Source organism: Ictidomys tridecemlineatus, chromosome 3 (assembly GCF_052094955.1).
Source record: "Ictidomys tridecemlineatus isolate mIctTri1 chromosome 3, mIctTri1.hap1, whole genome shotgun sequence".
Lineage (NCBI taxonomy): Eukaryota > Metazoa > Chordata > Mammalia > Rodentia > Sciuridae > Ictidomys > Ictidomys tridecemlineatus.
Window position 1 is genome coordinate 74,044,451 of NC_135479.1, and position 26,052 is coordinate 74,070,502.

The 26,052-nt window shown below is 46.7% G+C and overlaps 1 protein-coding gene and 1 non-coding gene across 2 annotated transcripts; one reads left to right on the forward strand and one right to left on the reverse strand.

Annotated features, from left to right (window-relative positions):
- Window positions 1-1,073: 1,073 nt before the first annotated feature.
- Window positions 1,074-1,180, reverse strand: LOC144376553 (U6 spliceosomal RNA). The gene has a single exon (XR_013437138.1). It is a non-coding gene; the product is annotated as a U6 spliceosomal RNA (small nuclear RNA).
- Window positions 1,181-11,208: 10,028 nt separating this feature from the next.
- LOC144375679 (obscurin-like) lies at window positions 11,209-24,513 on the forward strand. Its single transcript, XM_078041124.1, is given in 18 exon segments — window positions 11,209-11,254; window positions 11,756-11,878; window positions 12,047-12,186; window positions 12,726-12,926; window positions 13,077-13,156; window positions 13,543-13,716; window positions 14,530-14,686; window positions 15,080-15,196; window positions 15,287-15,451; window positions 15,587-15,745; window positions 15,932-16,109; window positions 16,570-16,683; window positions 21,265-21,432; window positions 21,695-21,797; window positions 22,048-22,177; window positions 22,950-23,061; window positions 23,505-23,570; window positions 24,374-24,513. Coding segments are annotated over 18 exon segments (2,373 nt in total).
- The last annotated feature ends 1,539 nt before the right edge of the window (window positions 24,514-26,052 follow it).

The following is a 26,052-nucleotide window of genomic DNA, read 5'->3' on the forward strand; positions in this document are numbered from 1 at the left end:
AAATATTAGAAGTGAAAGATCATGTCAAGAAGGAGATACAGATTTTGAAGAAGGATAATTTGGAAACTCTTGAAATTGAAGAATCAATAAACCGAATTAAAAATTTAATGGAAAGCATTACCAACAGACTACATCATTTGAAAAATAGATATTGACATAATAAAGGTAATATACATAATCTTGGCAAAGAAACTTGATCATGAAGAAAAGATGTTAAGAGAATAGGAGCTGAATTTCATGAAATATGGGATAGAATTAAAAGGTAAAATCTAGGATGTATAGGGGCTCTGAGGAACAAATTAAAGGAATGCAAAATATTTTCAATAAAACAATGAGAGGAAAATATCAAATATTAAAAATTAAATGGAAAACTCTTTTTGATTTCAGATTTGGTTTATAATCTAACACCTTAAAATATAAAAATCTTAAGTGTGCTCATCAGATTCCCTTATTTCAGGGCTCACAAAAAATACTATTTGACTAAACTTTTTTGAGAAAATTGAATTATAAATTTGGAGAATGCATATGACTTTATTTGGATACATTCAGCAATTCAGCATTGAAAAATAATTTAAATAATACATATTTTACAAGAATATTGCAACTTGAAAACCCAAAAGGTTTAGGATATTTAAACAAAACTACAAATATCATAAATGTTATTATTTGTAGTTACTCAATGGTCATAAGATAAAAGTGGCCAAAGTATATTGAAGCTTTCCTGTAAAATGAATGTTATGCTACAATGTAGCTCACATTTAAGAAATTATACTTGAATGAAAGTCACATTATAATATGAATAGCCTAGTATCAACTTTTATATTGAATAAAAATGTTTTCCTTGCGTGATGTCTGAAATTTTTCAGAATATAAAGCCCCAGACCTCACTTCCTCACAAATATTTTTTTTTTCCATAAAGCATTAATAAGATATTTTAATGAGAAAAAAACAAAAACAAAAACAAATCTTACTCTCATATTTCTATGCAAAGACACTCAAAACTGTTTTTTTCCCTGTCCATCCTTTCTAACTGCAACTTTGTTTGTGACCATGTAATAAAGGCCAGTTTGAAGAAAAATATGGAACGCTTCACGAATTTGCGTATCATCCTTGCACAGGGGCCATGCTAATCTTCTCTGTATCGTTCCAATTTTAGTATATGTGCTGCCGAAGCGAGCCCTCACAAATATTGACACACAAAGATTATGGTACAATGATCCCATAAGAACATTGCATAAGCCAGTTATGAAATTGGGGTATTCCAGGAATACAAAGTTTTATTTAAAGAGGCAAAAAAAAAAAGGCCATTTCCATTCACTTGCTATCAACCCCATGCCCAACCCAGCAAGACAAACATAATTCATGACTACTTTCTTAGGAGGAAGGGTGGATATGCTTCCAATATTATAGGTGTTGTTTAGGGAGAGACAGATGTCTGAGGAAATGATTTGTCTCACTTGTCTCAAGGCTCATATGAGGAAATTTCCTACTTTCAATACCTGAGTTGGGCTGAGAACCAGAGAGAGCTCAAAAGGATTGTCTAAGCATCAGACTCTACCATACAGCAATGAGACACCAGGGGGAGGAAGAGAGTACAAGACTTTCTTAACGAAACCAGCAAACCTAATTCAGAAAACATTTTTCAAGTCCAGAAAAGAACCACTCCCATAAAAGATCCAAGGGGCTTCCAAAATTTCTGGCTAATTTGTGAAACTTGTCCCCCATACAAAACTGATTCACAAAGTCTGGAAGAGGTAGCTGTTTCTTCAATGCAAAAACAAAACAAAAAATTATAACAGAAATAACAAGACACATGAAGAAACACAGAAACACAAATAAATCAAATAAATGAGATAACTCTACAAAGACCAATCCTAAGACTTTGAAGGTCTATGAATAATTTCATGAAATGAAAAATAGTCCTTGTAAAAATACCTACATGTGTTATGAGGAAACAGCAGAAAACTACACAAAAGGGCTGGGATTCTGGCTCATTGGTAGAGCACTCACCTAGCACACACAAAGTCCTGGGTTCAATCCTCAGCATCACATTAAAAAAATAAAATAAAGATACTGTGTCCAACTACAACTAAAAAATAAATATTAAAAAAAGACACAAAATCAGGAAAATGCATGTAAAGTGTAAAAATGCCAACATGATAGTATTTAAATAAAACAATTGAAATAAAATATTTTTTAAATTATTGATTGAAACAAAAAGAAAATTAAAAATATAAAATTTTAAATGTAAAGAAACTCTAAGGGACTTATGAGACAACATCACAAGGACAACTATGTGTTTTGCAAGTATCTCTAAAGAAGAGAAAGAGAAGGGTGAGTAGAACTCATTTGAAAAAATAAAAGACTTTTTTTTCAATTCTGAGAAACAAAATGGATACCCAAATTCAAGAAACTCAAAGAAAAATAATTAAGATGAATCCAAAAAGGACCCAAAGTGAGGAAAATTGTAACAATCAAAATTTAAAAATAAAGATTTTTGATGGGTTGGGGCTGTGGCTCAGCAAAAGCACACTTGCCTGGCAAGTGTGAGGCACTGGGTTTGATTCCCATCACCTCATATGAATAAATAAATAAAAGTCTGTTCAATTCTCAGCACCATATATAAATAAATAAAGTCTATCAGCAACTAGAAAATAAATAAATAAATAAGTACATAAAATGAAAATAAAAAATTTTGAATACAAGAAGTGAAGAGTGATTTATCTCCTAAGATGGAGCTTTCAGAAAAACATCAGCAGATTTTTTGGAAGAAAACTTTAGGTCAGATATGATGTATTAATTTTCCAAAGAAAAAGGATATACACACACAAACTAAAAACAATTTAACAACTGAGAAGAGAGCACCAGCAATAATTTCCTTTAAAAATTAAGAAAAAATAACAACTTTTTGGCAAAAAAATAAAAGCTGAGTGAGTTAATTACCACTAGACTTTCTTTTTGGAATTGCTACAGGCAGTCTTTCAAGTGGAAACAAAAGAATGGTATAACAAAAAAAAGCAAATGATCATATAAACATTCTAGGAAAGGAAAATATGCAAATACTGATTCTTTTTATTTATCAGAAAACATTATTGTATTTCTCATCACTGACAGCATAAAATGTTAATTTGAATACAAAACCTATATAAAATTATTTCTCCTTTTTTAAATTTGTTTCTTTTTATATACACATGACCCTAGGATGTATTTTAACATATTATGCATATATGGAGTGCAAACCATTCCAATTTTTATCCCATTCTTGTGCAGGTATACTGCTCATGTGTTCATATGCACATTCAAAAATCATGTGCAATTCATTCGACTCTTTTTCTTCTTCCCACCCCTCCCTTCATTCCCTTTTGTACAATTCAGTGAACTCCTATACTTCCCCTCCCTTGTTATGGGTTAGCATCCACATCTCAGAGAGAACATTTGGCCTTTGGTTTTTTTGAAACTGGTTTATATCACTTAGCATGACAGCTTCATTCCCATCAATTAACAAGCAAATGCCTTATGTTCATTCTCCTTGAGACTGAGTAATATTCCATTGTGTATATATACCATACTTTCTTAATCGATTCATCTGTTGAAGAATACCTAGGTTGTTCCAACAATGTGAATTGTTAATATTACTCTATTACACACTTAAAATGGCTAAGATGTTATTTTAAAGGAATTACTATTTGATTTTTTAAGTATCATTTAAGAAAATTTATTCCTAACTGAAAATTATAGATTTAAAATACCAGCTTATTTTAATACAAAACAACTATTTACATATGTAACTTAAGAATGTTCAAATGGCATTACAAAATGGGATACTTAATAGAGCTTGGGACTGTAAAATAAAATACGCAATAAGCCTGTCACTCTTATAAGTTGTTTATTTTAAATTATAATTTGAACAAAATTAATCTGTCAGTCTATAATAATGGCTAAGATGGTAAAATCCATTATGTTTTTATCACTTGCAGTAAACATGAGGGAATTAATGTTGCCCCTTAAACAATATGCTTGAAGGACTTATATATAAGATAATGGGCACAGAGGGACCTGTGAGAACAGAAGCAGATTGGAGTGAGGCAGCTTCAAGCTGACAAAAATTGAAGAGGATTAATGGTTATCACCAAAGCTAGGAAGAGGAACAAATGGATTTTATCCAGAGTCTCAGAAGGAGCACAGCCTTGCTCACACCTCGAATTCAGATTCTGACAGCTAGAATTTTGAGAGAATAAATGTCTGTTGTTAGCTACACAATTTGTAGTATTTTGTTATGTAACTTCCAGGAAACTTACATAGCCCCATTCAGGGCTGCTCTGTCACATAACTCTTAACCACACATGGGCAGAAATAATAAATAAACCATAAAGAAATTACAAATTGAAAAAATAATTTTGGATTTTAAAAAAATAACATTTACCTACTATTACTACTACTACTAGAAACATTTTTAGTTATTGCCAAGAGTTACCATGGAATCTGGATAGAATAAGTATGTAATTAGATATTGTGAAAATTTTAGCTAGTATGGTGTGGATTTAGGTATTTTCATTGTTATTTTGGACTCATGTGCAAAAATGAAAAGAGCTCAAATATTTGAAAATATATACAGATATGAATTTAAATTCTAATTTTAGTACCTTGCTATTTTTTAAAATATTTATTTTATTAGGTGTAGATGAACACAACAAAATGCCTTTATTTTTATGTGGTGCTGAGGATCGAACCCAGGTCCTGCTAGGCGAGCGCTCTACCACTGAGCCACAATCCCAGCCCCAACCTTGCCATTTTGTAACACAACAGGTAGTTTTTAAATTAATTTAGAAATTATAGTTTTCTTTATTTCTATTAGTTTATGCTGTATTGAGAGAAATACATCCATTTTAGCTTGCCGATTTAGAATTTAGTGTAAGGAAATCTGAAAGAACTCCCTAGATACATCTGTTCTAGAACATCAAAACACTGCTTTATATTGTACATATATATACATATATATGTATGTATAGATATACACTAAAATAAATACATATATGTATTATATGTATTTAATGTGTACATAATTCACAGTGTTCTTTGAAAATTGCATATTATACATTGTAAGCTAACAAAAAAGTATTTTTTATTACTTTTCACAAAAATCCACTTTTTCTTATAGATGCACATCTGAAAATAAGATGGAAGTAGGTATAAATATGCACTTTTGTTTTAAAATGCCATTTTTAGGGAAAAATATAAACTAGACTGATCTCTTATTAATATTGAATTAGCATAATATTTATAAAAATGTTTTAAGGATTATACAAAGTTTACTAAAGTTTTCACTGTGATGAGACTGGAATAATATTTCTGCAAAATAGTTGAAATTCTAATGTTATATTTATTGTAGGAAAATTATATATTAATCACATTTCTAATGATGGCAGATAAAAAACTACATAAAAATTACTGTCATCTTTAATTAAATGTGCATTCATCTTGAACTTTATTGAGATGCTTATGCAGTTCTACTAAAGAAACAGGTGATAATGTCATGGAGAAGAATTTACCTACAGCTTGTTCTTCTGCTGCAAGCTGCTTAATGTCATGCCTGTAAGAACTTGAACACCAATGTGTTTTACTGTTTAACTTACAATGCATGTACTCATCCATAAGATGTCATACGTTTTTTTCTGTAACTTCTGGCAAGATTTTTAGAAATGAAGTTAATAGTATAAAAATTTCAAGTTCTACAATTAATTTATTAGATTTACTTTCAAAAAATTAGAAATTTTCTAGTTATCCTTTTTTATTCTCATATAATAGACCTGCTACCTTGTGTCCACACTATAATGCTTTACTATAGTATAATGATACAGTTAAATATTTTGTAGAACTACTCCTTTTTATTTTCCAGGTATCTCTATTATGAATAGTTATATTTGATGCACACTTATGCATCCTATACAAATGTTTTTGTTAAATTTAAATTATTTAAGTATTATCCTTTATAGCTTAAATTTATAACTTATTTTTTAATTAAAAATATCCTGAGTGTTTATTTTTTTCTCAAAAACAATAACAGTGCTATTTATTTCAGTGAAGTGTTGTAACATTTTTTCAAATACCTTAGATCACTTTTTCAAATTATTCTCAGAAATACTGATACAGATATTTTTAAAAATTTTATTTTTACCTTATATCTGACTGCTGATACTGAGGATTTTTAGTATACTATTCCCTTAACAAAGATATGCAACATGAATTTCTTTTATTTTTAGTATTTATTTTCAGTGCATAAAAGCATGTTAAGTTCTAAGTTGCAAGAAGGAGAAAATAAACTGACAGATTCTTCATTAAGTCTCAATAACAAAGAGAAGATGATGCCACTAAAACATGATTCATCTTACTTCTGCCAGTCTCTTCAGCAGTTAAAATTGGGAAAATAATCACCCATATTGAAGAATCACTGGAAGGACTAAATTAGAGAACTTCTATGTTTAGCTTATCAACTAACAAAAAGAATTCATTATCATTATATTTATGTTAGTTTCTTTTGTTTGTATTTTTATCCTAAAGGTACATCTGAAGTAATGTGACAAGAGTGAATATTTTTAGAAAGAAATTTCTGATGTAAGTGAAAATAATAGGAAAAGCTATAGAAGAGGGGTGTCATGAAGACAATTGGGGGAGGGGCTCTTAGTAATAACATTTCAAATAGCTGCAGTTGAATGTGTTCTGAGAATGTCACCCAACAGTGTATGAACAATGCATAAAATTTTTCAAACATCTGTGTGGAAAAGGAACCATTCGTCACCAACTGATTTATGACAAACCAAACCCAGAAAGATTAGCTGTCACTATTTAGATCACAGAGAATTAATGATACTGTCAGGGATTAAATCTCTCTGATACTTCAGCACTGTTGTGATATGATGACAAAGGACCACAAGATAGAGGACAGTGGCAAGAGTCGCTGCTATTTTTGTTGGGCACTGTCTACATGGCAGCTTGTCTCCACGTCATTTATTTAAAACTAATGGAAATTATAAACAAGCTGCTATATTTATTGCTACCTTTTAGATAGAGAAATAGGAACAGAAAAAAAAGTAAATTGCCTCAGTTCCCAAATAGCAAATGGTTCAAATCTTGATGACTTGTCATGACAGAACACCCATCTTAGAGTCTTTTGTAGAGGACAAGGTGACTTTTTCCTCCCTTGTCATATAAAAAGAAATAATATCAAATTGCCTTTTCAATCTCCAAACATGTTAGTAAATAAATGGATAAACATATAGGTAGACTCATATCAATCAGAGAAAGAGAGAGAAAAATAAACATTTTCCAGAGTCCTTGTTATTATTTTCATAGTTCATTATTTGCCACTCACACCCCAGCTTCAGTAAGCCTCCAGATTAGGATTCTTAAGCCATATTTATGATTAAATGTTTTATATCATCAAAGAATGGTGGCCAAATCATGCCCATTATACACTAGATATAACTAGCTGGCAACTAGTTATTAACAAAAAGAAATATAAATAACTAAAGTAATATACCAATTTTTCAATAATTTAAAATTATCAAAATCAATCCCATAGTCATAAATATGATGATTAGGACGAAATAACCTTATCTTTTTGTTTGTTCTACCTAAATAAAAAAACAACCTTTAATGTGTTATCTTATAAAATACACATTCATTTCATGAAATTGTTATCAACTAATTGGTTCTTTTTTTCATTTATTTTTATTCATTTATTTTCTAACACTGGAGATTGAACCCAGGGATGCACTACCACTGAGCAAGATCCCCAACATTTTATTTCAGTGAAGCAGATGAAACCATTTTTGAGAAAGGATCTCACAGAGTTGCCGAGGTTGCCCCTGAACTTGCAATCCTCCTGTTTAATTGTCATTATGTCCTATATTTTCAAATTAATGTTATTCTCTGGTATGTATATAACTCTGTATTACAACAAGTACTGTGATTAAGACCTTTAAAATTTTCAACATTGAAATATAGAGATATTACCTCCCATTACATGTATTCTAATAAAAATTTTAAAAATTGCAACAATGGAAAAAACATACAAAGAGTTGAAAACATTTGTCTCAAACTTTAAAGATCATGTAACATTCTGGAGAATACATTATAAATTTTCTAAACAATTTATTTAGGTAGCTATAGTATATGAGAAAAGGAGGTGGTGATAGTTTATACTCTGCAAAGAGTGAAAAAAAACTAAGATAAAACTAATAAAAGAAAAAGAAAATGGAAACATAGCTGCTATTTTGGAATTCTCAAATGCATTTAATATTGATGATCTTCCCAAATAATTAGTCTCACTGTGTACTGATATTATCTGATCAATATCTAATATTAAAAGATCAATTACAAAATAAAGAATGTACCAACAGATAATACTTTTTCAATTTTCATTTTTCTGTTTGTTATTAGATATTTCATTTTTCTGCTTATAAACTATTTATATCAGATACTTCATTCTTAAGTTCAAATTTTATAGAAAAATTATACCAGAGTTTCCATACAAATACAAATATATTTACGTAACATAAAGTCTTTCTGTCCTTCTCTCTCCCCTGTCTCTCTCTCTATACACACACACACACACACACACACACACACACACACACACAGTCATACACGTTTATGCACACAAACATACACACACACACAGACAGAAATATTCAGAAAATTCTGCTTTAGCTGGAAAACATTATTAATACGAAATAAAGGGTTTTTGTATAAGATGTATTGAATAATATAATTTGTGTTAGGAAACAAAGGGAAAAATTCCAAGATATGATAATTTAAAAATTTGATGCTCAATGGTGAACATAGATTATTATTATATGTTTAATGGAATTGTTTTACTTCTCTTCATTTTGTTATCACCTTTGTAGAATATTTTTGTTTATGTGGTTCATAAATACATAACTTAAGAAAAAGTGTTGATGAAATAAAAATAGATTATGCATGTCAAAATATTTTTACATATTAAATGTAAATCTTGAGGAGTCTGTTAAGCAGAATACCTCAATAAATTAATACATTATGTCTACTAGAAATCCTTACAATGCCAGCAAAAAAGAAAAGATTAACAAAAAGATTTTATTTAAATAATGCAGCAATAGTGATGTGTGACTTTTCTTAACTTTAGCATCAAATAAAAGCCAAATATTTTTAGACCTTACATGGATATATATACTGCCTAGATAATAATGCATGTGCTCATTTTCTTGCTGACTAGGTTGATTATTTGTCTTAAGTGCTAGAAAAATAGACATTTTAATTATTAGTAAATCTTAATTTATATCATCATTATTGATATTATTTTTGAATAATCTCAAATTATTCTTTATTCATGACTCATGTGGCCATTTTATTTATTCTTGCATCTCAATACATAAATTCAATGGTATCTATGAAATTCTCCATTTTTATAATATAGTCTGTGGCTGGGGATATAGCTCAGTTGCTAGGGTGCTTTCCTCAAATGCACAAGGCCCTAGATTCAATCCCTTGGGATACAAAGGTAAAATTGAGGTACTATTAACAAATATGGTAAAGTAAAAATGACAAATCAATTTTATAATAACACAATAAACACTTAAAATTAAGTATACTGGAATAAACTATGTAAATTATTGAGAAAGTCAAAGATATTGTTGCATAAAAGTCTAGTAAAGTTCCAGACAGAAACTGTCATTGTGTGTTTGAGAAACAGTTGTAAAAACTTTTTATTTACATGACAGTATTTAGGACAGTGAGATAACGGTTTGGCTAGGTAGATATTTTCATACTTGGAAAGCCATAATATTAGGGAAATATTGGGATAAATGTGGTAGGCAAGACACAGAAACCATTTTTGAAGAGTGTGATGGTTGGAATGTAGTTAATTCAGTTATTATAGAAGAAAGTATGGACCCTACCTAGACTCTGCTCCCAGGTTCAGCAGGAAGGATCTCAGGTACTTGAGGAACATGCTTCTCCACTGTCTACTGGCCACTTCTGGATGCCTGGAAACTCAGAACACAGAAACAGTTTGCAATATGCCCGCCCAAGCTTGTGTGCTTCATGCACTCACCTGTGTGTTGAGGATGGGGCTTTGCCCAGGAATGTTACCAAGTAATGCCTAGTGGCAACAGGCACAGTGCGCCTCCTCCCCAGACACTACCCCACCCAGCTCAGGTCCCTTAAGATCTCCAGCCAGGACCCTTCCCCCACAAGCCTCAGCATGGTCACCCCCTTCAGTCACTGCCTCTTAGGGACAGCACAGGGCATCCCCTCCCCTGAACTATCCCACCCAGCTCCTACCCCAGGAGCTCCTACCTCACCCACCTCCTACCTCACCCACCTCCTACCTCACCCACCTCCTACCCCACCCTGCTCCTGGTTCCCTAAGAACTATCCAGCAAGCTTCCTATCCCAAACAGGACTCAGCAGGGTCGGCGCATCCATGAACCTCCTTACAGGGAGAGAGACACACTTTGCCTCTTCCCCATGCATTACTTACCCAGCTCTGGTCCCATGACGCTGCTCCAGCCAGTGCCGCACCCCTCAAACTGCTGGAAACACTGGTGCCCTCCCTACCTGAGGCTCTCCACTGGGATCCACAATGTCCAACAGGAGCACAGTGTTGAGCACAAGGCTGCCTTTGTGGGAAGCCTCACATCCTCACCAGGAACTGCAGAGTTGAAAGCCGGAAGGGACTTCATCCCAGAGGGCGACAAAGCTTCTTGGCCAGGAGCAGAGCAGGCCAGGCAGCCTTCGGAAGGTAAGTCCTCAGCTCCGTGAAGACACGTGCTTCTCCACCATCTGCCTGAAACTTCTAGGCCTCAGGAAACCCACTGCACAGAAGTAGTTCGCAGTGCGTGCCTGCGTGCATCCGTGCGTGCGTGCGTGCGTGCGTCTGTGCGTCCTTGCGTGCATGCGTCCTTGCGTGCGTGCGTCCTTGAGTGCGTGTGTCCGTGCAACTTACCAGTGGGCTAGGGTGGTGTAGCCCTGTGGGTGGCCACCCCCTTCCCCGTGCAGCTTCTCCACACTATAAAATGAAGTTTTTATGGGCCCCGTCTGGTGTGGAGCCCCTGATTGTGGTGTCCTGGCCCCTAGGCCCCCCTCTATGGGGAACAGAGTGGGGGGTCCAAGCTAGGCTTGCAGGGCACCTCTCCTCCCCTCTGGACCACCCAAGCCATCTCAGCACAGATGTCAGAGTCTGCTGGTCTCATCGGCCTTGATGGGCAGAGGAAAGGTATGCCCGGGTTGGGTGCAGGGGAGGTCCAAAGGGCGGCCTCTCATGGCCAGCTCCCAGCACTGGTTGGAGTCAGAGCTGTTTCTGACCTCTGTGGTCATGGGGCCCATGCCCAGTGGCTATGTTAAGAAGAGCCACAAAGTCACCCCGGCCCCCACAGCCCCAACCCCGCCTCAAGCCTGATGCCAGGTTGGACCCTGTCCAGCCCTGTCCTCAGCTCCCTCATCATCTGCCTGCAGCCCTGCCTGCCACCTGCTGCCCCTTAGCTGTGCTTGCCATTCTCTGGCCACTTGCTGCCTCTTCTGTCCAGACCCGCTCCCTTCATACTCATCCCTGGTCACAGGCTCTGCATCCTGCTGACCTCACTGGTCTCTTCCTGCTGGCATCACCTCATGGTCTCCCTGCCAGGGCCTGGTCTCCTGCTTACCATCAGCCCCTAGGAGAATTGCAGTGAACTTTTGGGGGAAGCATGACCCCACAGTGTTGTGTTTGTTCCCCCAGGGGAGGCCCTGGTGGCTGAGGAGGCCCATGGCCACCTGTCCCTCGCTGAGGTGGGCGCAGAGGAATTTCTGCAGAAACTCACCTCCCAGATCACTGAGATGGTGTCGGCCAAGATCACACAGGGTGAGGGGGCCAGGATGGGCATCCAGGGTCCCCAGGGGAGGCTGGGACCCTGTGTTCTCGCATAGGGCCTAGCTAGGACTCTGTGCCTGGGAGCCCTGGAGACTGGCTGGGTGGTAGGCAGTAGGGGGACAGCCTTCCTGGGACATCACAATCCTTGTGTTTGCCCAGCCAAGCTGCAGGTGCCTGGAGGTGACAGTAATGAGGAGTCCAAGACTCCGTCCGCCTCCCCCCGGCATGGCCGGTCGCGGCCCTCCTCCAGCGTCCAGGAGTCATCCTCGGAGTCAGAGGATGGGGACTCCCAAGGAGAGGTGGGTGGGCTCGGACCCTTGGGAACAGGGCTTGGGGCCTGACCTGCTGAAGAGACAATGGGGGGCTGCAAGGGCCTGGTGCTACCAAGGGAGGGGCATCACCCCCAGAGACACCAAGGGACACCAGAGGTTGGAGCAGAGGGCAGGGTCTCTGCACGTGGGTTCCTGCAGAGCACTACCTCTGATGTCACTCTCACTGCCATCTGTGGAGAGTGCACCTTTGCCTCCAGAGCCCCTTGGGTTGCAGGGGGCAGTGGGCAGCAAGGCACTGTGAGCAACTACAGTCTAGGCGCCCATCCAGGTGGGCAGGAGCCAGCCCTCTCACTGCCATCTGTGCAGAGTGACCCTGGGGGCTCCTGCCCTATGGCCCTGGACTGGGTACCTCCTCGGCCCCTGGACTCAGCACCCTCCCCTCTGTGCTCTTGGGGGTTTTAGGGGGTTAGGAGAACCTCTCCCTCCTCAGAGGTGGGGGGCCATGGGGGGCCTTGGCAGGCCTCACCCCCCTGGCCCCAGGACTTAGGCCCATTTTTCTTTATTAGATCTTTGATATCTACATGGCCACGGCTGACTACCTACCCCTGGGGGCCAAGCAGGATGCCATCACACTGCGGAAAGGCCAGTATGTGGAGGTCTTGGACTCAGCCCACCCGCTGTGCTGGCTTGTGCGCACCAAGCCCACCAAGTCCAGCCCCTCCAGGCAAGGCTGGGTGTCACCAGCCTACCTGAACAAGAGGCTCAAGGTATGGTAGTCCGGAGCTGGGGGAGGGTGCCAAGGCCCTGGGATCCTGGCCCTTCGCCAGAGAACCCTAGAAGTAAGGGACAGGAGCCCGGTGGCCACAGAGGAGGTGGAACAAACTGGTGCCCTGGGACAAACTCCTGTTTCTCAACAGCTGTCTCCTGAGTGGGGCCCCAGTGAGGCTCCCGAATTCCCCGAGGCCTTGTCCGAGGATGAGTACAAGACCAGGCTGAGGTATGTGTTGGGGAGGGTTGAGGGTGGAGCCACAGCTGGCTGCTGGGCCTCAAGGGCCAGCTGGCGTTCTGCCCTGCTTCTTCATGGGGGACCTGTGCTTGCTGAAGCTGTGTGAGCCTCCTTAGCTCACGGTCCTGCCCCTGGTTTCTGCAGCTGTGCCCTCCCAGAGCCTCATGCGGGAGGGATTCCTGGGGAAGAGGTGGTGCCCTTGCTCCACCACCTACCCACTTTCTGAAGCTGGGTGACAGGCTCCTGATCACAGGAACCCCGTTTAACTGTAGTGAAAGGGAGCAAGCTCTCCATGTGTCCCTAGTCCCCATGTGAAGACTAGGGACAGTGGGAGCAGGGCAGCTGCTGGGCACCTCCTGATGCCACTCTTCCACCAGCTCTGTCATCCAGGAGCTGCTGAGCTCAGAGAAGACCTTCGTGGGTGAGCTTCAGTTCCTCCAAAGCCACTACATACAGCAACTGGACCATGCTCCCCGAGCACCAGCAGCCATGGCCAGCCAGAAGGCAGTCATTTTTTGCAATGTGCAGGACATCAGTCGCTTCCACAGCAGGTAGGCAAGGCCACACACATGCATGTGAGGTGCACGCACAGCTGTGGGTCAGGCCTCGTGGAGGGAGACACTCAGCAGCTATGGTAGGAACTCGATTTACCTATGGGCACATCCCACTTGTGTGATGCCCCAGTGACAGACGCTCGCCATATGGGTTGAAGGCTGCAGACTACCTGCCACCCATGAGCACTCACACAGGCCCATGTGCATGCACATGAATGTACACGGGCACACAGGAAGTCCCATGTGCACACCACATATGCTCCCACACCCAGCCTCAAATGTGCATGCACATGTGCTTGATATGCGTGTGCACATAGTGTACATGTGTGCACAGATACATATGTGAATCCTGTACAAAAATGTGCATACATGCTGGATACACATAGATATGTGCACTCACATGCATGCTGATCTCCATGCACATGCACTCTTGCACACTCACACAAGCATTTGAGTGCATTTGTGTGCCATGTGCACATCCACAGACACATTCAGGCAAACACATGCACACATATTATACACACATGCCACATATGCACAGTCACATGCATGCACACACGTGCACATGTACATGCATGTACCCACATATACATGCTCACATACTACACATCTGCACACTCGTGAGCAAGTGTACATACTCATGCACTTCTGTACGTGCCCACGTGTCTGCACACTCAGCTTAGTATACTCAATCTCACAGGCCCAGAACCCACTCCTGGGCAAGAACCATAGCCTCTCAAGGAGAGGTCCCAGGACTGGGCTGTGAGCTGTGCCTGAACCTGTCCCTGACCCTGTCCCTCTCTGTGGCAGCTTCCTGCAGGACCTACAGTGCTGTGACCCAGATGACGATGTGGCCATGTGCTTCATCAAGAACCAGGAAGCCTTTGAGAAGTACCTAGAGTTCCTGGTGGGCCGTGTGCAGGCAGAGTCCGTGGTTGTCAGCACGCCTGTCCAGGAGTTCTACAAGGTGCCCGTGCCTGGCTCCATGGCGTTGGCCACCAGGCCCCTCCCTGGCTGCTCCCAGGCCTAGTGCTGGCCTTGACTCCCACCAGAAAACTCACTGACCTGAAAGTCCCCTGAGGCTTAGCCCTTGTCCTGTGCTCATGGCCTTAGTTCATATTCCCTGATCTCTTCCCCCACAGTCCCCAGGGCCCCTTGAGCCTTGTAGCTCTCTGCTCCTGGGCTGGCCACCTCACTGCCCAAGTTCTGTGTTACCATCTGCCTCTGGCTAGATGGTAACACAGCCATTGTCCAGGTTCAGGGCCAGGTATGAGAGTGCCCCTGGGATGTCCTCTACTGTCAGGATGCCCTAACTGGGGCTGTGCTTTCTTGCCCGAAACCCGCCCTGTGGTGCCTACAGAAATGCGCTGAGAAGATGCTGTCCGCTGGGGACCCCTCACAGCCACCCCCACCCCCACTGCAGCACTACCTGGAGCAGCCAGTGGAGCGGGTGCAGAAGTACCAGGCTCTGCTCAAGGTGGGAAGCCCTGCCCTGCCCCAGCCCTGAATGTCCAGGCCAGGCCTTGGGGCTGAAGCGGTCTGGGTCCTGACCCTTGGTCCGCCTCAGGAGCTGATCCGCAACAAGGCCCGGAACCGGCAGAACTGCGCCCTTCTGGAGCAGGCCTACGCAGTCGTGTCAGCGCTGCCCCAGCGTGCTGAGAACAAGCTGCTCGGGTCCCTCATGGAGAACTACCCTGGCACCCTGGAGGCCCTGGGGGAGCCCATCCGCCAGGTGGGGGGACTTGCGTCTGCTGCCATGTGGTGGGGTGTGGCTTTTGTGGGTGCTGGGCTCATAGATGACCCTGGGGTCTGCACCCAGGGATGGGGCCAGGCAACCACAGTCCAACCACATCTACTCACACCCCAGGGCCACTTCATTGTGTGGGAGGGCGCACCAGGGGCCTGCATGCCTTGGAAGGGCCACAATCGCCATGTCTTCCTGTTTCGGAACCACCTGGTGATCTGCAAGCCCCGACGAGACTCGTGCATCAATACCTTCAGCTATGTGTTCCGGAATATGATGAAGGTCTGTGGTGCCAGGGGCTGGGGTGTCATGCAGGCCAGTGGAGGTTTCCCTGTTCCTGGGCTCCAGGGTGGCCACTGGAGCAGAACTCGCCATTGTTCTGGGGTGACCTGGGCATGGCTCTACTGAACCCTGTCTGTCTGGGGATGCTTAGCTCTGTCCTCCCACTAATGTTGCACCCCTCAACAGCTAAGCAGCATCGACCTGAACGACCAGGTGGAAGGGGACGACCGTGCCTTCGAGCTGTGGCATTAGCGGGAGGACTCTATGCGCAAGTACCTGCTGCAGGCGCGCACAGTCATCATCAAGCACTCCTTGGTGAAGGAGATCAGCAGCATCCAGCAGCACCTGGCCCTGCCTGTGTGGCGTGAGTGTCCCTGGTGCTGTGCTGGGGTGGAGACCTGAACATCACTTAGATGCTCAGCGGGCTGCACCCAGGCCAGGCACGTTGGCATGGGTTGCTTTCTGCACCTCTGCCTTGGTTCTCCCCTTGTCAGATCTAGCTGAGGGACCGGTGGCTTTGGCCTCCCAGGAAGCCCCAGAGCAGGTGTTGAGCTGACCCTGACCCAAATGGGGGACACAAAGGGATGTAGTGGGGACATAGCATAGCTCCAGACTTGGGGTATCTGACCAGGTCATGTTTGGGTGTGATGGTCTTGCTCCCTGGTCTGTCCTTGCCTTGTGCAGCCACACCCAGCTTAGTCATAACCAGGCCCTTGGATGTGGGGCCACTGCTGTTGTTGGGGGCAATTTGCCAGGGTGCACCCAGGGGACATAGGCCTGACATCCCACCCTCAGAGTCCTCAGACCCCCACATGTGTCCTCAGGTCCTCCGGAATTTGAAGAGGAACTGGCTGAGTGCACGGCTGAGCTGGGGGAAACTGTAAAGCTGGCATGCCGCGTGACCGGCACACCCAAGCCTACTGTCAGCTGGTACAAAGGTACCTGCCAGGGCCTACAGACTGACCCTTCACAGGAACCCCCCACCAGGGGTGGGCTGCACGGGGGCTGAGGACAGCATGGGGTCTGGTCAGTGGGCTGGGCATGGGGAACAAGAGACAGTCCAGGCCTGTTCAAGGGCAAACTTCCTGGGGATGGACAGTGAACAGGTAAGTCAGGTGGTGCCATGGCCACCCTGGGGAATGAGCAGGGTGAGGAGTCAGCACAGGGCCGAGACAGACATGCCTGAGGGCAGCCGAGAGAGCACCAGGACCACAGAGGGGGCCACAGGCAGGCACCTGGGTGCAGAAGAGGCCTGTGAGCTTAATGGGCCAGGAAGGGTGCTGATCACACTGTACCTTCAGGGTCACGGAGCACAGGCCTTACGTGGCTCAGGGATGGGAGCTGCCAAGGTCAAGGGAGGTCAGGTGTCTCCTAGGCCCCTCTCACTTGACATTGCCACAGGCTTGGGGTCCCGAGACCATCCTCACTTCTTGCACCACCATAGGCTTGGGGTCCCGAGACCATTCTCACTTCTGACATCCAGTTCACTGGTCCCCAAGGTTGCCTTCAGGTTCAGTGATTCACCAGAAGGTCTTGGAGTTCAGAGCTATTATGCTCAGGGTTAGGGTTTACTTCAGCATAAAGACAAGACTGCAGCCCCTGAGAAAAAAGAAGAACACTTTGGGAGGGTCCAGTGTCACCACTTATGAGCTGCTAGCCTCCCGCTCCTAGTGCAGTGAGGAAGAGCACTTTCTCCTCCCAGTGACACCTGAGAACACAAACAGACCTATGCCAACCAGGAGGCTTAATGAGACTTGACGTCAGCATTTGTCACTGGAACTCTGTCAGACCTGCATGGCTGACCGCTCATGTGGCTAACCTCAGGCTCTAGTCCTCCTGAAGTCAAGATTAATGGCCTGAAGCCCACTATGAATCTCATGTTAGCATAGAATACAGCATGGAGCTTCACTAGGAAGTTCATTGTTAGTGTAGACGCCAGTGTGGCCTGGGTCATCCATCAGAAATCTCCTCATTGGTGTAGATGCCAGTGTGGCCCAGGAATCTCGTTATTGCCATAGACACCAGCGTGGCCCTAGTCATCCACTGGGAATCTCGTCAAAGGTGTAGACACCAGCATGGCCCAGATCACCCACAGGAATTTTGTCATTGGCATAGATGCCAGCATGGGCTGGGTCACCTACTAGGAATCTTGTTGGCGTAGATGCTAGCTTGGCCTAGAGCATCCATCAGGAATCTCATTATTGGTAGAGATGCCAGCATTGCCCGGGTCACCCACCAGGAATCTCATTATTGGCATAGAAGCCTTCGTGGCCTGGAGCATCCTCCAGGAATCTGTTCATTGTTATAGACACAGCATGGCCTGGGTCACCTACTAGGAATCTCGTCGTTGGCATAGACACTGGCATGGCCTGGGTCACCTACTAGAAATCTCCTCAATGGCATAGACACAGAATGGCCTGAGAATCCCCCCAGGAATCTCATTGTTGGCATAGATGCTGGTGTGGTCCAGGTCACCTACTAAGAATCTCCTCATCGGCATAGATGCCAGCGTGGCCCGGGTCACCCACCAGGAATCTCCTAGTTGGTGTAGAGGCTAGCATGGGCCAGAGCCTCCTCCATGAGTGCTATTGTAAAATAGAGTGTCCAGTCTGGCTCTGAGCCACAAACCCCTAGGCTAGCCCATCTGTTGTGGCCCAAGGTTCCAGAAAATCCGAGGCTCTTCCCTGGCAGACTGTTCTCGGGTCCCGAGGCACCTTGCTGGTGCCAGGGATCAACATGATTCCTTTGGGCAGCATGGAGCATTGACTACATGGAAACCCCATGGTCTTGTGAGCAGCAGGGGGCATGGTTCAGATCTGTCATCTGTCACCTTGGCTGTAGTGCCAAGGGCCTGCTTAGGGACATGGCATCATGTTGGTGGTGGCCATAGTTGCATCCTGGATGCATTTTGAAGGCGGAGCCAGCCAGATTTGCTGATGGGTTGCATGGGGTGTGTGGAAGAGAGATGGCATCCAGGGAGCAGCACAGAGGTTGTGGACAGCAGAGGCCACTGGTCCTATTCACAGAGGTGGGGCAGACCCACAGGGAGGCAGGCTGCTACATTCTGAGCTGGGCAGGGAGGAAAGAAACCCATATTTGTGAGGTTCTGAAGAATCCAGGTGCCCATTGGGCTCCAGGTGGTTATGGAGGAGATAGCTTGAGAATAAATCTAGAGCTTAGGAGAGATGGCTGGAGGTGAGAGATGGCAGGCAGGTCCTTGGCATACAGTGTGTCTGAAACTATGGGTCAGGTCTAGTGCACAGCCCTCAAAACAATCCCAGCAGCTCAGGAGACTGAGACAGGAAGATGCAAGTTCAAAGCAGCCTCAGAAACCTAGCAAGGCCCTAAGCAACTTAGTAAGACCCTGTCTCTAAATAAAATGTAGAAAGGGCTGGGGATGTGATTAAGGCCCTTGGGTTCAATCCCTGGTGCCAGAGAGAGAGAGAGAGAGAGAGACTGTGGTCAGTTTGAATGTGGAATGAGCATGAAGAGATGAGGTTCAGGCTTCAAGGCTTGGGATCTGGGATTCACAGAGTCAGAGAGGTGAGGAACATAAGTGAAGGGGCAGCAAGCCAGAGAGATGGGAGGGACCCCAGGAAGCTAGCGAGGAAGGGCGGCCAGGCAGAGAGGGCCCAGGAGTGCCCAGAGCTCTGGCCAGCCCCCAAAACAATGAATGAGTTCAGCTTCCCTTTCCTGGGTGATGAGGCTAGTGAGCTGCCGTGTCAGTGGGCTTCAGTTTAGCTAGACCATGCGAACCCAAGCCCATGAGTGGAGACCCTTGGATCCAGATTCTCATGGAGTCAGCTGCCTTGCATCAGGGAGTGGAGTGGAGAGCAGAGCCCACCCTGCCCTTGGGGGACATCCACTCATTCAGGAAGCTCTCTTCCTTTTGATGAATGCGGCTGGGCAGCCCTTATCTCTTGTTCCTCAGGGAGTCCAATTGGCCTAACCCTGAGTGGAAGATCACAAGGCCTCACTGGGTTGGGCATCTGGTTTCCTCCAAAGCCCCACTGCATGCTGAGAGCTGATTTTCAAAAGTGGTATCTGACAGCCATGTCTGGCAGGGGATAAGTCCCAGACCCAGGGGATGCTTCACTCATCAAGGGCTCTAGCCGCCAAACGGTCCGTCTCAGGGACGTGCGACATGTCTTGGTCCATTTACTGATGTGCCAACAAGACACCTGAGTCTGGGTTACTTATAAAATGAAGAGATTGTTTTCAGATTGAAAGTCCAAAGGGCATGGTGCCATCTGGTGGGGTTTCCCTTGGTGGCCTCATGACTTCTTGGGAGTCTTGTCAGGGGGAAGGAGCAGTTGCAGTGACAGAAAGAGAGGGGCTCAGGAACAGGCTGGTTTTATAGCAGCTTGCTGACCTCTGGAGACCAGCACCTATCCCTTCCAGTCAGTGCCCTCAGTGACTGAATTCACTTCTGCTGGGCCCCACCTCTCAGGAGGGGAGTGCTCCCAGGGCACCCCATTCGGAGCCACCCATCCGGAGCTGCTGGGCTTGCACGACCTATGTATGTGCCTGCCACCTGGGGCCACGGGGGCAGCAAGTGGATAGAGCTGGTGGTGATCACACTAGCGGCCAGCTCCCTTTGGCCATTTCTGCTGGCCATACAAGGACATCAAGTTGCGATTCATCTTCTCATTACCTTGGCTGCCTCTGTGTTATAGCAAGGCCTGGCACTTCCTCTGCCAGCCATGCAAAGGCTGGGAAGTTGGCATGTGGCATCCACACTCTACTGCCAGGTCTTTGCGTGGAGCTGTCCCAGCTTAGCTGGTGAACTGTCAAACCAAATGGCCATGCCACTTGCAGCAGCCCCTGGGTCAACAAGGGCACATTGCACTAGTGGCCTCAGGAAGACCAGCAGGATGCCTGGCTCCCCCTGAGCAGAAGGCTGGTGCTAAGAGTCCACCATGTGTGAACTCAGAGTCACATGCAGTTTCAGGCCAGAGTTCAGATGTAGACATTATCGCCATGGCACCCAGAGGTCCCAGTTCACAACTGGGTGGCCTGGTGCCTGTGTCTAGCAGAGCCATGGAAATCTGAGTTCCTTCTCGAAGCCCCCTGCAGGTTGGATGGGTAGAAGGGCCCTCCATCCCTCTGCATGCTGTGATGAGGGACCAGGTGTGGGTGGGAGGGAAGGGGTGTTTGGCAGTGGATTATGTAGCTGTAGGCTTGGTGGGATTGAGTGAGGATGGGCCCATAGCCACGGAGCTGGGCGTGATCAGCACATGGGAGGTCCGCAGGGAGTCACACTGGGGCGATGGGGCGACCATGGACTTAGCTGTCCATGTGGATGTCTTCTGTCAGGTTCAGGCCTCTCCACCTGGCCCTGCCTCTAGCTAATGTCCAAGGTGGACATAGAGACACAGAGACAGAGGTCTGGGCCACACCAGAGAGAAAGAGAGAGAAACAGAGACAGACCCAGAGAGGTGCAGGCCAGCCCCAGCCTCTCATCCACTGGGGCAGGCTTACAAGGTCCCTGCCTGACAACAGCCCTCACTCCTTTCTAGATGGGAAGCCAGTGGAAGTGGACCCTCACCACATCCTCATCAAAGACCCAGATGGTTCCTGCACCCTCATCCTGGACAACCTGACTGGGGTCGACTCTGGCCAGTACATGTGCTTTGCGACCAGCGCCGCTGGCAGTGCCAACACCCTGGGAAAGATCCTGGTTCAAGGTGAGCCTGGAGGCGCGTGGGGCAGGGAGACACCCTGACCAAGCCTACCATGTGGCTCTGGTGGATGGGTGGAAGGGCCCTCCATCCCTCTGCTCGCTGTGATGAGGGACTGGGTATGGGTGGGAGGGAAGGGCAGGCAGGCAGGCATGTGAGGGTGGAAGCCCTATGTGGTCATGGGCTCACTTAGGGCTCAGGAAGAATGTGGGGGCTCGGACACCCCCAGCTCCATCAGAGTGGCTCTTTGTCTCTCTCCACCCTGCAGTCCCGCCACGGTATGTGAACAAGGTCCAGGCCTCACCCTTTGTGGAGGGAGAGGATGCCCAGCTCACCTGCACCATCGAAGGCACCCCACACCCTCAGATCAGGTGGGCCAGCACATGGTGGGGCACCAGGGAAGGGGCTGGGCACAGTGACTGTCTGATCACTGAAGAGTGGGCATTGTGGGGCTGAGATCCACTGGGCATGGGGCCTCTGCCACAAGATAGCATGACCAAGCTGGATGTGGGCATCCAGAGGGTGGGTTCACCAAGGACTGTAGCATCTGGGCCAGGGCAGCGGGTCTGCAGCACAGGGAAAGTCACACCCTGCCTCATGGACTCTTCGGACAGGTTCTAGGTGGTACAAAGATGGGGCCCTGCTGACCGCGGGCAACAAGTACCAGATGCTGAGTGAGCCCCTCCACGGCCTGCTGGTGCTTGTGGTCAGAGCAGCTGGCAAGGATGACCTGGGACACTATGAATGGGAGGTAAGATGGGTGGGCAAGGAGCTTCATGGCGAGCTGTCCACTGGGGCTTGACAAGGAAAGGGCCTAGGCCCTTGGCACAGTCCCGGGGACACCAGGCCACTGTCACCCATCATCTCCAACCCACCACACTGTGTCTTGCCTTGCTCCTCTTCCACACGAGGCTGAGCCCTGCCACCTGCCATTGTTCCCACCCTCTCAAAGAACCCTTTGGTTTTTGCCTTTCTAGGGAACCCAGTGCTGACCTCAACTTTCATCCATTTATGTAAAAAGTAGTGTTAGTTTCCACCTTTTCCTGGTGTCACATAGGTGGCACCCTACAGAGGGAAGAGCTGCCCTGTCCGTGTTCACTGTCCAGAGGCCCAAAGCTGGGGCTCCTGAAGGCAAGGCCAGTCTGAGCCTCTGGTCTTCAGGGCCTGTCCTGGCACACAGTGACATTGAGCAGGTATGTGCCCGCTGCAGGGCCCCCGAGAGCCCCAGGCTCCAGTCTCTGGCTCTTGTCTAGAGGCCAGCCTCCTGCATGTGGGCCCCACATGCAAGTTCCAGGAGGCAGGGAGACCCAGCCAGCTCTGCACTTCAGGGGCTCAGAGCCACACACGGCCAGCAGCCATCTGTACAGCATAAGATGTCTGGGCGAGGCCCTGGCTGGGAGCCCTGTCCCCTTTGGGGGACACAGTCTCAGTGGGGACCTCAAACTAAAGACCACCAGAGTGGATGAGAGAAAGCTAGGTCCCTTGAGGATAGGGGTCCTGAGTGGTTTCTGTCCATACTGCAGCTGGTGAACCGGCTTGGCTCTACTCGTGGTGGTGGGGAGCTGTACATGCAGAGCCCTGTGCTGCCGGCCCGGGAGCAGCGCCACAGGGAGCAGACTGTGGCTGCCGTAGAAGGTAGGTGCCACCGAGCCTGTTGCCCATGCTGCCTAGGTGGGTCCTCAGGCTTGAGCCTTGTGTCACAGCTGCACAGCCAGCCAGGACTGGGGGCAGCAGACCTACCATGTCTCAGAGCGGGTGCACTTCCTGTGGGGGTAGCTGGGCAGGCATCTTGGGCAGATGACCTGGCTAGAAGAGAAGGCTGTGGGGTGGAGCCCAGAGGCTGCAGGCCACCTGGTCTCAGCACCTGTGGGACAGGTGGAGGTGGCCAGGAAGCCGGAGTGAGCGCTGGAGAGGCTGCTCTGTGGTGGGGAAGTGTGAGCCCTGCCCTTGGCCTGCAGGGAAACCCACGGAGTCACCTCTGACCCAGGGCAGCCTGCCTGGCAGTGGTCACACAGTACATGTGTACTCCCATTTAAACCAGGTGTTCCGCTTTCTCCCTTTAACATTCTCCCATTCAGGCCAGCCCCCAACCAAAGTTTCTCTTCACACTTACTCCCCCAACAAGGTCCCAATACTGAAGCCAGGTACCGGCCCTAAAACCTCCACCACACAAACTCAGCTGCCTTCAGGAGCACCCAGGAACAGCACCCAAGTGCCTCTGCCCCACTGCCCTGCAACCTCTGCCACACCCACTCAGCTCCTGCCAAGAGCACCCAGGAACAGCACACTAACTCCTATGCCCCACTTCCCCACCTCAACAGGCCTTAGCACTAGTGCTTAGCACATAGTCTAGGGGCAAGACTGGAGCAGCCCAGGCAGCCATCAGTAGAAAGGATCTCTGTGATTTGAAGGCCCCAGATTTTCCACAATCTGCAGTACACTTTTAGGCTGCCCAGAAATCCACTGTGCAGATGCAGTTTGGGATAAGTCCCTACATGAATCAGTGAATGTGTGCAAACTGCATGCACATGTGTGTCGAGGGCGGGGCTATGTGCAGGGATGTTCCCAGGGCCTACCTCACAGTTATAGAAACAGTTCAGCCCTCCCAAGGTACTACCTCACCCAGCTCTGGTCCCCTAAGACCTCTCCAGCCAGGGTTGTGCCCCTACAAGCCTCAGGAAGACTGTCCCCTCCAGCTACCCCCTAGCAAGAACAGGCACAGTGCACCTCTCCCCACAAAAGTTCCTACCCCACCAAGCTCCACCCCATTCAGCTCTGGTCTCCCAATAACTCTCCAGCCAGTACTGCACCGCTACAGGCCTCAGCACAAGCACCCACTGTAGGCATTGCATTGCAGCGACAGGCACAGCAAGTACCCTCCCCATGTACTACCCCATCCAGTTCCTGGTACCCTAACACCTCTCCAGTGAGGGCCTTGTTCTCACAGGCCTCAGCAAGAGCGCCCCCTCCAGGCATCTCCTCACAGGTACAAACACAGTGTGCCCCCTCCCCACCAACTACCTCACCCAGCTCCGTTCCCCTGAAGCCTCTTCAGCCAGGGCGGTGCCCCCAAAGGCCTCAGCATGAGCTTCCTCTCCAGGCACCACTTTACAGAAACAGCCTGCCCCTTCCTCACACACTACCACCACACCTAGCACCTACCCCATCCAGTCTGGTCCCCCAACACCTCTCCAGCAAGGGCCATATGCCACACATTGCAGAGGACACTGGAGGTCTCCCTACCTAGGCTCTGCTCCCAGGTTCAGCAGGAAGGATCTCAGGTACTTGAGGAACATGCTTCTCCATGTCTACTAGCCACTTCTGGATACCTGGAAACTCAGAGCACAGAAACAGTTTGCAATATGCCTGCCCAAGCTTGTGTGCTTCATGTACTTGCCTGTGTGTTGAGGGTGGGGCTTTGCCCAGGAATGTTACCAAGTAATGCCTAGTGGCAACAGGCACAATGCGCCTCCTCCCCAGACACTACCCCACCCAGCTCAGGTCCCTTAAGATCTCCAGCCAGGACCCTTCCCCCACAAGCCTCAGCATGGTCACCCCCTTCAGTCACTGCCTCTTAGGGACAACACAGGGCATCCCCTCCCCTGCACTATCCCACCCAGCTCCTACCCCACGGAGCTCCTACCTCATCCACCTCCTATCCCTCCCACCTTCTACCCCACCCTGCTCCTGGTTCCCTAAGAACTATCCAGCAAGCTTCCTATCCCAAACAGGACTCAGCAGGGTCGGCGCATCCATGAACCTCCTTACAGGGAGAGAGACACACTTTGCCTCTTCCCCATGCATTACTTACCCAGCTCTGGTCCCATGACGCTGCTCCAGCCAGTGCCGCACCCCTCAAACTGCTGGAAACACTGGTGCCCTCCCTACCTGAGGCTCTCCACTGGGATCCACAATGTCCAACAGGAGCACAGTGGTGAGCGCCAGGCTGCCTTTGTGGGAAGCCTCACATCCTCACCAGGAACCGCAAAGTGGAAAGCCGGAAGGGACTTCATCCCAGAGGGCGACAAAGCTTCTTGGCCAGGAGCAGAGCAGGCCAGGCAGCCTTCGAAAGGTGGGTCCTCAGCTAGCTACATGAAGACACATGCTTTTCCACCATCTGCCTGAAACTTCTAGGCCTCAGGAAACCCACTGCACAGAAGTAGCTCGCAGTGCATCTGTGAATGCGTGCGTAGTGCGTACGCGCGCACATACGCACCCACGTATGCATGCACATATGCACGCATGCACATATGTTTCAGGAAGATGGTGGAGAAGCAGGTGTCTTCACGTAGCTCTGTGTTCAAGTGCCCATGAGTTCAAATCCTGGTTTTTAAAAAAATCATATTTTTGTACATGGATTTAAGTAAAATTTGGCTTAGATATGAGGTAAATTAAGGGTTTATATGATTCTGGTTTGTGTTAGGTTTAGAGGTAAAGACTGAATCTGTATATCAGGAAGTATAAGTATTCATAAGACTTTTAAAATATGAATGAAAACATACAGACACGTGTTCTGACACAGTGAAGAGTAAAATGTGAGTCATGTAATTACATGTTTTGTAAAGATGGGGAGGCAAGTGTATATCCTGTAAAGGATATAGTGAAATATATATGCAAATTTAACAT